This window comes from Hipposideros armiger, unplaced genomic scaffold, assembly GCF_001890085.2.
Source record: "Hipposideros armiger isolate ML-2016 unplaced genomic scaffold, ASM189008v1 scaffold_13, whole genome shotgun sequence".
Taxonomy (NCBI): Eukaryota; Metazoa; Chordata; class Mammalia; order Chiroptera; family Hipposideridae; genus Hipposideros; species Hipposideros armiger.
The window spans coordinates 5,019,105-5,032,872 of record NW_017731363.1 but is presented as its reverse complement, the minus strand read 5'-3'; the positions used below and the strand labels follow the sequence as shown (position 1 = coordinate 5,032,872).

The 13,768-nt window shown below is 45.4% G+C and overlaps 1 protein-coding gene across 9 annotated transcripts in view; it reads left to right on the top strand.

Annotated features, from left to right (window-relative positions):
* MAP7D2 (MAP7 domain containing 2) overlaps nt 1-13,768 on the top strand; it is a 111,821-nt gene that overhangs the window by 38,795 nt on the left and 59,258 nt on the right. For all 9 annotated transcript variants that reach the window (XM_019667249.1, XM_019667214.1, XM_019667203.1 and 6 more), the window contains exon 2: nt 12,750-12,827. In XM_019667249.1, coding sequence (XP_019522794.1) covers nt 12,750-12,827 — 78 coding nt within the window. The remainder of the gene's footprint in view (nt 1-12,749; nt 12,828-13,768) is intronic.

Sequence of the window (13,768 nt, the reverse complement as noted above, 5' to 3'; positions counted from 1 at the left end):
AGGGAGGGAGGGAGGGAGGGAGGGAGGGGGAGAATATCAGAATCATCCTGACAGGATAGGTAGACTCCAAATTCATGTGGCTGCAGACAGTTCTGATGACCAGAGATGCACAGAGCAGGGGAGGTAGAGGAGAGATGATTGTGCGGACGCCACACTGTGAAGAAGGCTGGCTGGGTGGACCTCAGCACATAGCCACCCAGCTACCTGGGTGAGCCCTGAGCTTAGCTATTGAAGGGGGGCAGAATATGCCAAATAATGCCTCTTTGGCATAAGGATTATTTTGAGAAACTGCAGATACTGGAGAAACTCTGAAAACCGCAGAGGTTACCCTTTGATAAGGAAAGTCTACATTTGTAAAGGAAATGAACCTTAGAAAGGGGACCTGTACAAGGAAGAGAGCTATTACTAGAGGTCACAGTGTCACCTGAGAGACTTATCTGCAGGGCAGGGCAACCTTTGTTTAACAAACATTTCCTCCTCTCACCTTCCATGAACACACACACACACACACACACACACACAGACACCTTTCTTTTGTCTTTAGCTGATGATGCTATTTAAGGTGGTGGCTTGGGCCTCCTTGGAGAGTTTTACTGTTTTTGTGTACTCTGCCATGTATACAGGAAGTATACATGTTATTAAACTTGTCTTTGTATTACAGGGGATCCCAGCCAAGCACTCAGAAGGGTAGAGGGAAAATTATGTAGGTTTCATTTAACTGGCAAATCATATTGAGAATAGAATACGCTGTGCATATTGGGTCCCTTTGAAATAATTTATTTAATTTATTGTAGAAACACAGGCACCCGGGTGACTCCTGCCTCCCACCTGAGGAGCCAGGATGGGAGTTAAGTTTGTGCACAATGGTGCTCAGTCAGTAATTAAGTTGAATTTTTCTAGCCATTCATTGTCTTTTTTTAGGTACCTTTGACTTTGTTCATCTCACCTTCTAAGTAAAGTATCAGGTAGGCAGAACAAATCTTAGAATGGAAACTCTGACCTCTTAGGAAGTTGCGGGGGGTTTCCTGGGGGAATTTTGTGGGGTTCTTGGGAAGACTAGAATATGGAGCTTACAATTCCATGGCCCGGGGCTCAGGGCCCTAGTGAGCTTCTGCCACAGCTTGTTTGGTCTGTGTTCTCATGTTTCATCAGGGCAAGGGAGCCAACTGTGATAACTCTGCTGCCAGGCGTTTCCCAAGGCTCCCCATGAGCCTGGGAAGGAGGCAGTAATGTTCTTGCTTTACAGAAGAGGAGCCTGAAGCTCTAGGGTGTGAAGGGATTTACTCCAGGTCCCTTGACTGGGGTCCCGTTGGGCACGTGACACGGATGGAGCTAAGAAGAAGCCCCCAGGGCCAAGCTTTATGTGTGAATGGGGAAGTGATCTAGCGGAGACAATTTTACTGGTGGCTGTAGGCAGAGCCAGGCCATTTGGTCATTGGTAGCTGGGATCTGGTGTGGGGCGGAGATGGTTAACATCATGAGAAGGGCAGGTTAACAGTGACTGGGGAAAAGAACAGTGTCCAGGACCAAGGAGCTGGCTTATTAGACCCTTAACTCTTGATCATGAGTTGTTCTTCAAGAGCCCTGCAGCTCAAGCCAATCCCTGGGCCTTTGCAGGTGACTTCAATCCCCACGCCGGCCAACCCTAGTGAGGCATACCTCCTACCTTCCATGCTGACCTTGGAGACCGAGTCCTCTGCCTCCTCACTGGGCCACAGTGAGGATGCGGTGGCCTGGGAGATCCAGGGTTATTATCCTTTGCAACCTTGGGCAGTAAGGACATATGGCAGGTCAGCCAGCACTGAATTTTGCCATTTCTATTTGTTGTAGTAGCACTAAAAATAGGTATCATACACTAAACCGCACACATTTCAACTGTACCATGGGGTGATTTTTGACAAGTGCGGACATTGCCTTGCCCAGGCCCCCTCATTAGCATAGTAGTCCTCTACCAGTTGGAGGTCAGCCTGCCAGGGCCCCAGGCTGGAGCAAGAGTTTCTGAGATGCCCCATGGGTCCCCTGCTGGGGAGCTGGGGGGGAGCTGAAGACATTACAGATTTGAAAGAATGTTTAAAGTTTCAAGCAGGTGTAAAGTTCACGGGTGATCAGGGGCTACTTCCAGACTCTAGTAGTAACCTTGGCAGTGGTAGGGTGACGATAATGACACTGATGAACGCAAATGGTTTCTGAGAGCTCAGTAAGTCCTAAGCACTGGCATTTACATTACATTTAAGGGCCATATCTAAATCGATGGTGGTGGTGGTGACATTAGCTAATATGTATTAGGCATTTAATATCTGCTAAGAGCTTTTATACATACTCATCTTCAAGCTTCGCATTACTCTACGACAGTTACTACTATTAGCACTATTTAACAGACGAGAAAAACTGAGGCTTAGATGCCTCCCCAGTGATCACAGTTAGCGTGTGCTGAGCAGGGATTCAGAGCCCAGGCTGAGCCCACCTTCTTACCACGCTCCTTCATGCCTCCCAGGAAGAACAGCTCCCAGCGTCTGGACATCGAGACCCCTCGGTCAGTGCTCTTTCTTTCAGTGCCCTTCCTTCCCTCTCAGTATTGAGTTGAGGCCGTCATCTTGTGAGTCAGCCCGACTGGCTTCAAATCCAAGCTTTGCTACATAGCAGCTGTGACTTTGGACAGATTTCTTAACCTCTCTGAGTCTCAATTTCCTTGTCTCTAAAATGGGGATGCCTCCCACCTCCTACGATTATTGTGAACAGCAAATAACATTTGGAGACCGTAAGGTCTGGCAGGAAATAGGTGCTTAATAAATGGTACTTTTAGAAAAACAGTCTGGCCCATGAATATGGGTACACTTCCCCAAATTGGGCGCAGTTGAATTTTATATAACTTGGCACGTTTTCACTTGGTTCTGGGCGGCATATCTGAGTTGCTGGTGTGGGAATTACTGGGACAGCTAAATATGTGGGTACGAATATAATTGGGCAATTTACTGTTGAAACTGTGAAGAACAGCGTGGTCATATACCGCCCTCACAATTAGTGTTTGTAAAATGTCATCTACGTATTCTTTTTTTAGTTAGACGTTACTTACCCTGCTAAAGACAGACTCTCATCCCTACTGATTTACCAGAAGGAGCGTGTGCCCACATGTGTAGACTCAAACGGTGATTGATAACTGATAACCTTGGCAGAAGATGAAAACAACGGGACATATCCCTGTTCTAGTATAATTTTTATGGAAAAAGAACGCCCGCCCTGGTTTTACCCTGGCAGTGTTGCGCGCACCCTATCTGATCGCCCCTTAGGAAAGGCGGCATGCTTGGTGTGGTGGCGAATATGCAGAAGACCTCAGTGGTGAAAGGAAGAGCCACACACAGGAACAGAGTAGCTAACACGGAATAGGTCAGTTTGATGAACTCCCACTTCAACCTGGAAGCTGTGCCTGCAGTCACTCTCACTGCTGCCTGTGAATAAGAGGGGCGCCACTGTCCCCTCCATTTTACAGAAGAGGACACGTGGAGCAGTCACTACAGGGCCCAGCTGGTGCGCCTTCTTCCAGTAACCCTGTGCAGAGGGTTTCATGGCAGGCGGGTGAGGATTACGTGCCAGGGTCCAGGATGAGGAGGAGGACATCCACTCTCATTATTGTTTGACCTTGATGTCAAAGTGCTTTGCTCTTCATGAGTGTTTGGACTTCACCCAGTTCTACACTAAAAAAAAACCAAAAACCAGTTGTTCTCTTAGCCGTGCAATTGTGATTTAAAATTGTTCGGGAATCATTTGAGTCATTTAGTAATACACTTATTGCGTCTGCGTTTTTCTGGAAAATGTAATTCAGTTAGCTGTTTTAAAAGGAACCCCTAGGAATTTAGCAAGTGTATTTTACGAAACATAATAACAGCATAGATTTGTGTATTTGCTTATGTAGTTCCCTGTTTCTCCACTTCTTTCTTTCCAAGACTTTTTGGTATCTGTATACATGTTTTTAAATGTATTTTGACACCTGGGTTATAGCAGGTGAGAAATTGATTAGATCAGAAGTTCTCAAAGTGTGGTCCGCAGATCTGGAGCATCAGCATCACCTGGGAACTTGTTGGAAATGCATGTTCCCAGGCCCCGTCCAAATCTCAGCTGAGTTACTAAGCTATTGGGAGAAATGGCATCTTCCAAAGACACAAATTGCAGTGGAAGCCACCTAGTTCCGCTCTTATCAGAGACAGAAAATGAAATACATGGCCACTGAAGTGTCTCTGTAACCCTGTGATTCCCCTGAGGTTAGTTCCTGTCTAGGCATTTGTTTCTAAAATATTCCAAATAAATACCAGCCCCCATGTGTGAGCCAAAGAAATAAAATTCAGCAATGAAAACAGATTAAAAGCAATACATATCTTTACTGGAGATTAGAAACGTGTCAGGATTGAATTATAACCTGCAGCTATGTCTGTTCCTCTGGCTCCCACCACCACCACCCCATACCTTCCCAGAGTCATTCAGAACCCTTCCTGTGCTCAACTCCCAGGCAGAATTCTCCCTAGAGGCAGCCTAACATGGCTCCTGAGTCCCTTGCCTCCCCCCTCACTTCTCTTTTTTTGCACCCTCATACAGCTTTTGCTTCCCTTTCCAATAATCACAGCTGATTCGCTTCTTGCAGTCCTGAAACCCTTTCTACCTGCGTTCTCCATCTGTGTAACAGAAGCCCAAGAACTGAGCCACCACGTTGCATGAGCGGAATGGAGGATGCTGAGAGGATAAAGACAGTTCTTTCTGGTGGAGGAGAGGGAGCACCCAGGTCTCTGGCTTGAAGCAAGTAGAGGGTTGAACTGGGCCCCTGAGAGCTCTTCCACTGAAATTCCATGATTTGGGATTTTGAAAGTGCCAATAATGCATTAAATTTACTTTTTAGAGTTTTTTGTACATTGTGTACTAGTATGATTAAGCCCTGATTTTAACAGTGTTCAGGGCTGATTTATTAATATTCTCAGAGTACCTTTAATGGATATGAATTTCATTTTAGAGAAAAAGCAGGTTGCCAGACAAGAATCTTCTTTAGCTGTTGGTGCTGTTGGTTTCCATCACAATCCACAGCATTAAAGCAGTCATCCTGAGATACGGATGGACGCTGACTGGACCTACCGGGAACTGGGATTTAGCTCCAAAAGGAACGAACTTTAAGTGGAAAGTTGACTGACCCTTTGGGATTATAATGGATTCTGAGATTTTAATTGAAAATATGAGGCAAGAATATGTCATGCTTTCTGAACAAATACAATATACCCTCCTGCAAACATGAAAAAGGCTCTAGATTCTGTCAGTTGATTTTCATTTCCCACTGGGAGGATTGAAGTTCAATGAGATTTAAGGCTTTGACTGTTTTCTAGCATGTTTTTGCATATACCATTACCGCTGCGTGGAATTTCCACCTTCTTGCCCTTTGTTGATCTGAATGTGATCCTGCCTCCCTGCCCCCCAGGAAATAGCAGAGTCTAGGAGAAACCACAAAGGATTAAAGGCTCAGAGAGATAATGCGAGTCCTTCCACTTAATATGACATTGGGTGAGTCATTTGACTTTTTTTGAGGCTCCATTTCTTTAATCTCGAAATAAAACCCCCACTAAAAACAATGGCCACTAACATTTAATGAGCATTTATTATAACGGAAAGTTCTTCACTTACATAATTTCATGTAATCACAATAACTTTCTCACAACACATCATTTACTGGCAGTATTTTATCCCCTCCCTCCTTTTTTTAAACAAACAGTAACAGACTATTTTCTTTCAACTTGCCAATGTTAATTTTTGCTCCCCAGTTTTACAAAATATAATAAGAAAGCTCTTGAGATTGTGTGGCAAAGACACTTTATGGGGAGATATGATTTTTACATGCTCAAATGAACCACAAACATTTGCATTCTATTAAAATTGCTTTGTTGGATCATTAACTATAAGGGAAATGCAAGTCAAAACCACAATGAGATACCACCTTACACCTATTAGAATGGTTATTATCAACAAGACAAGTAGTAGTAACAAGCATTGGAGAGGTTGTGGAGAAAAAGGAACCCTTGCATACTGCTGATGGGAATGTAAATTGGTACAGCCGCTATGGAAAACAGTATCCAAGGTGCCTCAAAAAACTTAAGAGTAGGATTTCCATATGACCCAGCAATCCCTCTTCTGGGTATCTACCTGAAACATTTAAAAACACTGTTCATAAAGATATATATGCACACCTATGTTCACTGAAACATTATTCACAATAGGCAAGACATGGAAGCAACCCAAATGTCCTTTGACAGATGAATGGATAAAGATGTGGTATATATACAACGGAATATTATTCAGCCATAAAAAAGGATGGAATTACCACCATTTGTGACAACATGGATGGATCCTGAGGGTATTCTGCTAAGTGATGAAATAAGTGGGTAGAAAAGGACAAGAGCCGTATGATTTCACTCAATGTGGGATATAAAACAAAAAGCAACAAACAAAACAAACAGACTCATAGGTACTAACAACAGAATCATGGTTACCGTAGGGTAAGGGGTGAGGGTGAAATATATGGTGATAGAAGGACACTAGACTTTGCATGGTGACCACACAATAGAGTATACAGATGTCATGTTCTAAAGTTGTACACTTGAAATTTATATAATGTTATTAACCAATGTTATCCCAATAAATTTAATTTAAAAAATGCTTTCTTGGAACCAGATATATTATCTGGATACTTGAGAGGAAAAAGTAAAACCAGTAACCTGGGAGACTGGGAAGGCCACAGGTGAGATTAATTCTGGGGGTGCTGTTGTCGGAGAGTGGGCCCTTCTCAGCGCAAAGTCCAGGTCCTTGACAACTCGAGCAAAGAATTGAACGAGATGCCGGAGTAAAGTACTGAAAAAGTAGTTTATTTGAAGAGATAGTACATTTCAAAGAAGTAGAAGTGGGCCTGAGCAGTAGAGAATGGCTCAAGGGCCCATTATTAGAAGAGAAATTACATTCCAAAGAGTTTGGAGTGGGCCACGCGCAAAGGCAAGGCTCAAAAGGCTCAAAAAGGAAGAAGCTGAACACTGAGTCACATGGGAGCTTTTTAAGCACCAATGCCTGGCCACACCTGTGACGCCTCGGTCAGTCTCTGGGAGGGAGACACAGGCACCTGTACGTTTTAAAGCTGCCCAGGTGACTCCATTGTGAAGACTCCATTGGGAGAACCAGTGGTCTCCCAGTACAGCATGAGCGAGTCACCGTGGAGTCACGTGTGAATGCCTGGCCACAGAGGGGACGGCACCTGGGGGAGGGGCTGCCTGGCATTGGACTTCCCATTTGATGAGCTCTTCACTCCTGGTTCCCTTCTTTTTTTTTCTGGACATTGCAGTTGTGTGGAAGTGAGTATGATTGGGAAGGGTACTTTAAAATTCATTTAGTGCAATTTTTAAAAGTCGAACACAGCTGGCTTCCCTTAAAAACTTTGTATTTCGATAATAGTTATTACCACTACCATGAATAATTGACTAATACCATCTCATTAATATTCTAGTGGGAGAGTGCTTCAGGCTAATAAAATTCATTTTAAAATCAGTTTTTAAAAATGTGTTGCTGCAGCCCAAGGATAACAGGAAGTTACTCCAAGCAAGAGCAAGTCAGTGAAGCATGGAATTTTATGCTGTTCTGTTAACATAAAATCGTTGTTTAGCAGCTCAATACCCCTGTTTCAGTCTCATTTCCTGTAGAAGTGCATTGCCCAGGGAAAGGCCTCCGTTTCAGGGGTGCGCGTTACTGGAATGGTGGTGTCCTAGGAAGCATTAACCGCATCAAGAATGGGGCAGACATGCCTCTGCCATGGTCGCCCCTTGTTCTCCTGGGTGGGACACTTGTGCTCCCTCTTTGTCTTTGGGTGGCTCCCAGGGCTTCACTCCTGGGCCAGATTTTTTTTAAATTGAAACTTTGTATTTTAAGGTCATTGTAGATTTACATAGTTATAAGCAGTAGTACAGAGTGATCCCATGTACCCTTTACCCACTTCCCCCAGTGGTGCCAACTGGCAGCACTGTACCACAGCCACAGCCAGGATGTTAGAACATTCCCATCACCACAAGGACCCTTCGTGATGCCCATTGATAGTCCCTCTTCCCTGCCCCCTGGCAAGCGCTTTCTCCATCTGTTCTCATGGGGTTTGGAGATAAAATTGGGACTCTGATTTAATAACAGAGAGACAAGTGTACACATATAATACAAGGGACAAGGGGTGATTGGGTAGGAAAACGAAACATTTTTTTAGGACTTTGGGCCATACAGAAAGAAGGCTTCCTTTTGGAACTGAATTCAACATGAACTCTTAATGTACTGTGCCTTTAGAGGAGGTCTCCTGGTATCGTTAGTGTTCAGGTATTAAGGTCCTTGCCCTGGGGCTGTTCATCATAGTCTAGCTCGATGCCTCTGACTATGTTGCATTAGCGGTAATAGCTGGTCAAGTCCATGGCCCCTAACAAATAGGGGCTGTCTGGTTTGTACTTCACACCAGAAGCACAGGATATTCCCTCAGGATAAGCCCAGGGCCTCTCAGCAGGGACCCCTGGCGGGTCATCAGGAGTCTCAAGGTGGAAGTTGGAGATGTGAAGATGTGAGTTAATTATTCGGCTTCTCTTCAAGTGGATATTCTGGAAATGTTTGCTTGACAACTCTTTTTTGTTTTTATCGAGATAACATTGGTTAGTAACATTGTTTCCAGTGTACATTATAATTTGATATCTGTACACGCTGTAGCATGCTCGTCACCCAAAGTCTAGTTTCCATTCATCACCATATAATTGACCCCCTTTACCCATTTTGTCCATTCTCCACCCCATTTCCCCTCTGGTAACTACCAATCTGTTATCTCTGTTTGTTTTGGTTTGGTTTTGGTTGTTCATTTATTTGTCTTTTGTTTTATATTCTACATGTGAGTGAAATCATACACTTTTTTTATCCTTTCCACCTGACTTATTTCACTTAGCATGATAATCTCAAGATCCATCCATGTTGTCACAAATGGCACTATTCCATCTTTTCTCATGGCAGAGTAGTATTCCATTGTATACATGTACCACATCTTTATCCATTCACCTGTCAGGGGACACTTAGGCTGTTTCCATATCTTGGCTATTGAGAATAATGCTGCGATGAACATGGTGATGCATATATCTTTTCAGATTAGTGTTTTCATTTTCTTTTGATAAATACCTAGAAATGGAATTGCTGGATCATATAGTAGTTCTATTTTTAATTTTTTTGAGGAACCTCCATATTGTTCTGCATAGCCACTGCACCAATTTATATTTCCAAGAGTGCACAAGGGGTACCTTTTCTCCACATCGTCTCCAGCACTTGTTATTTTTTGTCTTTTTGATAATAGCCATTCTGACAGGTGAGAGGTGATGTCTCATTGTGGTTTTGATTTGCATTTTCCTAATAATTAGTGATGTTGAGCATCTTTTCATGTGCCCTGTTGGTCATCTGTATGTCTTACTTGGAAAATGTCTATTCAGGTCTTCTACCCATTTTTAAATCAGATTGTTACTTTAGATATTTTGGATATTGAATCCCTTATCAGAAATATCATTTGCAAATACCTTCTCCCATTCTGTTGGTTGCCTTTTTTGCTTTGTTGATGGTTTCCCTTGCTGTGCAGAAGCTTTTTACTTTGACGTAGTCCCATTCATTTACTTTTTCTTTTGTTTCCTTTGCCACTAGAGCGCTTGACAGTTCTTTTAATCAGGAGAGGCAGACGCTTAGTGGAGGGATGAGGCCCTCCCCTGGCCCTACTCACCCAGCAAAACTCAACCCTCATTGAACTCAAGAGATATTCCTTCTCCAAATGTGTCCCGGAGCAGCTAAACGGGAAGAAAGGGAATACAGGACTGAGCCACCAGGCCTCTCACTCAGTGCTGTCTAGTACGGTGACCACCAGCCCCGTGTGGCTACTGAGTGCCTGAAATGTGCCCAGCGTGACTGAGGAACTGGGCTTTTAACTGCATTTGATTTTGATTTTGTTAAATTTAAATGGCCACATGTGGCTCATGGCTGCCTTACGACAGTACGGAAACTCCAGGTTTACCCATGTTGGGCTGTTCGAATCACTCCACCCCTCTCAGTGGCACCAAAGCAGAATTGCTTGCCGCAGTTGTCCCCAGGGTTCCCTGGCGACCCTTCTTCCCCACCCAGCCTCATTAGTTTCTCTAAACCATCCTTGAGCAAACATTTCCAAACCATCAGTTTAAGAGGAAGCAAATAATTAGCCTGCCTAGGCAGTGGCTCCCAGCAGTGCTTGCTGTTAGTTCTGTAATGACTTAGACTCGCACTGCTCCCCAAATTTGCAGGCTCATTCCTGGGACGAGGATGGAATTTGTTTCCTGCCTTAGATACTGGGTCACGACTTTCACTCATGGGAACTAAGCTTAAGCTATTACGCTTCCTGCTTTGCTGGAGAGCCACAGAGGGAAACAGTAATTAGAGTGTGGGTCCCAGAATGAGGTTCTTCAATTGGAACCTGGCTTCCCCACTTCTGATGGTGTGACCTTGGGCAAGTTAATTAACCTCTCTGTGCCTTCCTTTCTGCACCTATAAGGTGAGGATCATGATAATACCTCCATCGTCACAGGGTGATTGGGCCAAGCAAATCCAAGCAGTGCACTTGGTCTGCAGTAACTGCTCGATTGTCACCTGTTATGACAAAGCAGGTGATGACAACTCTGAGCGTGATGATGAAGATATTTCTGGAAAGCAAGATTTGAAGGTGTGACTCTTCCAAGTGCCCACAAGGGGGCAGCCTAGAATCATGCAAGTCCCTGGAAATAACAGCCTTCTGTTTGGCCCTTGTCCCTCAGGTTTTTGGTTTTGTTTTCTTTTTTCTTTTGTTTGAAGAACACTTTTTATGGTTCTCAGGCTGTACCTTAGCAATGGGGCAGGCCCGGTAACACCTGGAGGGTGGCATGGGCAATACAGAGTGAGGTGCAGGTCCTGCTGGGCAGACGAGTGGATGTGGGCGCCAACACAAGCAGCTCACCAGCGCTCCTAGACTTTTCTTGGTAGCTTTTCACACAGAACATATTCTTACTAATCAGACTTGTGAGGTAGAGACTGGAGCCTGAAAGTATTTAGGCCCTTTCTCCCTGCTCCCCTTCCACTGGCTGCATGCCTACCGTTGAGCACTGTGTGTGTACCTTGGGGCCACTGTGGGTGGGGGCAGTGGCCTGAGCTGTGTGAACCAGAGATGCTTTCAGCCACCGTGGTGGCTCCGGAGCCCCCCCCCCTCTCCTCAGAGAGACCAAGTTAGAGGAGAACACACCAACCAAGCAGAATGAAATTAGGGTTCCACCTCCACGAGGGAGCACAGTGCATCCCGGGGCCTGGAGACCTGTGGGGTCTTGAAAGTGTGTGGGGTTTAAACAGGTGCCGGGGTGGTGTGGGAAAGGAGGCATTTTGAGCTTCAAGGTGCTTGGGAGAAAGGGGCAGTGCTGAGGTCAAGCTGGGAAGAGAGTGTGGGGGCCAGCAGTGAGAAGCTAAGTCAGGCCTTGATGGTTTTGATGCCGTTTATGTTGTTGGTAGCTTCGTAATGATAGAGTTGACTGAAAACAAACATGGGGAGTGGCACTTGTAGTCCCAGTTGATTTTCCAGTGCTTATCTGTCCAGGTAATATCCCTAATCCATAATCCAGGCTGCAAAAGCAGATGCTGGTGGGGAATCGTGACAATGCAGTGTTGATCGCGCCTATCCCCGTCCGTGCTCCCGTACCCACACTGTAGTCGAGGCCTCCAGGTCCCTGTCCTGGACAAGACAGGAGTGTTCGGGAGAGGGGCCGCAGGGTACCATTGTTGGGGGCACACTATGAAGTCAGCGCATCATGCTACCAGGGAGAAGCGCCCAGGCACTGGGAAAGTGAACTGGTTGTGCTAACACTAAAGCCAATTTCTCCCAAATCTTGTTCTGGAACATGATATAAATAATACTCAGGACTGACCGATTGTGACCAAGAGCACTAAATTATTTCCTATCCTAAAATGACCATGAAGATCATTCATTTTTGATTTGGAGTGCCCTTTAGGGGCCTGTAGAAGAGGTGAGGAGCTCCTGGGATGCGTCCCAGCCAGATATTTTAGGGGAACCACCATTTGCTCCATTGTATTTTTTGTAGGTAGTTAAATGACAAATAGAGATATTGCTTCTTTGTGATTCTAAAATGCTAAGAGTGACACTGGAACAAACTTAGCAGAAACGAAATCAAACTGGAGTGTTGTACTCAAACATGTCCTCCCCTCCCCCCACAGTTGGTTCCTTCCAGAAGGTAGAATGTTCACATTATCTATGTCATGATCGTGTCTACTTCTGTGCTTGTGCCCTCCCCTGGGAGCCAAGCTGAGGGAGGCCTGGTTGGCTTTTCTGCACACTGCCAGGCCTCTTTGTCACTTGTAACATTTTCTGACCCCTCCAGGGCCAAGCCCAGGGACAGAGGACTAGAGGAAGGGCTTGGTTCTCTGGGCTGGCGTTGGTGGGTGGCGTTGGTGGGTAAGTGTGCAAGTTGTGGCTGTCGCCCCTCAGCTCCCGGGGTGGGCCGTGTGTGTGTGTGTGTGTGTGTGTGTGTGTGTGTGTGTGGTGTGGGGAGTGACAGATCAGGCCTCTGAGGACAAAGCAGTGGTGGTGGGTGACCTGTGCCTGTGGCCAGACCCACCCTGGGTACTCAACAGATAGAGAAAGAGTGAAGAAGTGTTTCATTGTGTTTTCTTTCTTGTAGGCATGGATGGGTTTTTAAAAACCGATGAGAGACAAAGACTAGCTAAAGAAAGAAGAGAAGAAAGAGAAAAATATCTTGGTAAGTTGTGCCCTTTGCCTGTTCAGTTCCAAGGAAGTGGAGATATGGTGGTGTCTTATTTCAGGAGCCTTAGAAATTTGTGACTGACTTGGATGAGAACTAGGACAGTCATTAGATGAACACGGAGAACTGGGGAACCCACACCGTGGCTGGCACGTTCACAGTCATGTAATTCTCTGAGCAGTTCATTTACTCACCCAGCAAACACTGAGCCTGCGCTGTGTTCCAGGCACTGTGCTGGAGGCTATGGGTAGCATGGTGAAGAATGAGAACCAGTCGCTGCCCCCGCCCCTCAGCCACCCTCTGTGAGCACTCACTGAGGCTCTCTCCAGGACATCTAGAAGGGACATCCTTGGGAGAACTGAGAAATCAGCATTAAGACATTTTCTATGTTAGAATGAGGAACCCGGTCGAGAGAGGCTGTCTTACCTCTTGCAGGCTATCGATGGATAAGTACAGCGTGTCCCCACAGGGAGTGCTGACGTAGGTAGATGGTGATTTCCCCACTGAATTGTGACAAATGAGCAGCTTTCAAGTTCTACTTGACTGCCTCCTGCTGGTTGGCTCAGGCATTGCGTCCTGCAGGGAACCTTTCCCTGACTCGACTAGGTGGCGTTAAGGCCCCTTTAGGAATCCTCTCATGGGGGAAGGCGATCTTCTTCATGTGTTTACACACCTTTGCCTAGCTTGGTGTCGGGTGCGTGGAGTGTGCGCAGTTAACGTGTTTCGAATGAACATACCCTTACAACTCATTTCTCTACCAGAGTATGTATGGCTTAGCCAGTGTGACAAGTCTGACTTAAAGATAGCAATAATAGAAACAGCTCCCACTTAGGGGCACTTCCTGTGTACTCACAACACTGTGATGTTGCAAACATGAGGGTCCCCATTTCACAGAGGAGGAAACCAAAACAGAGAGACCATGTGGTTAACATACCCAG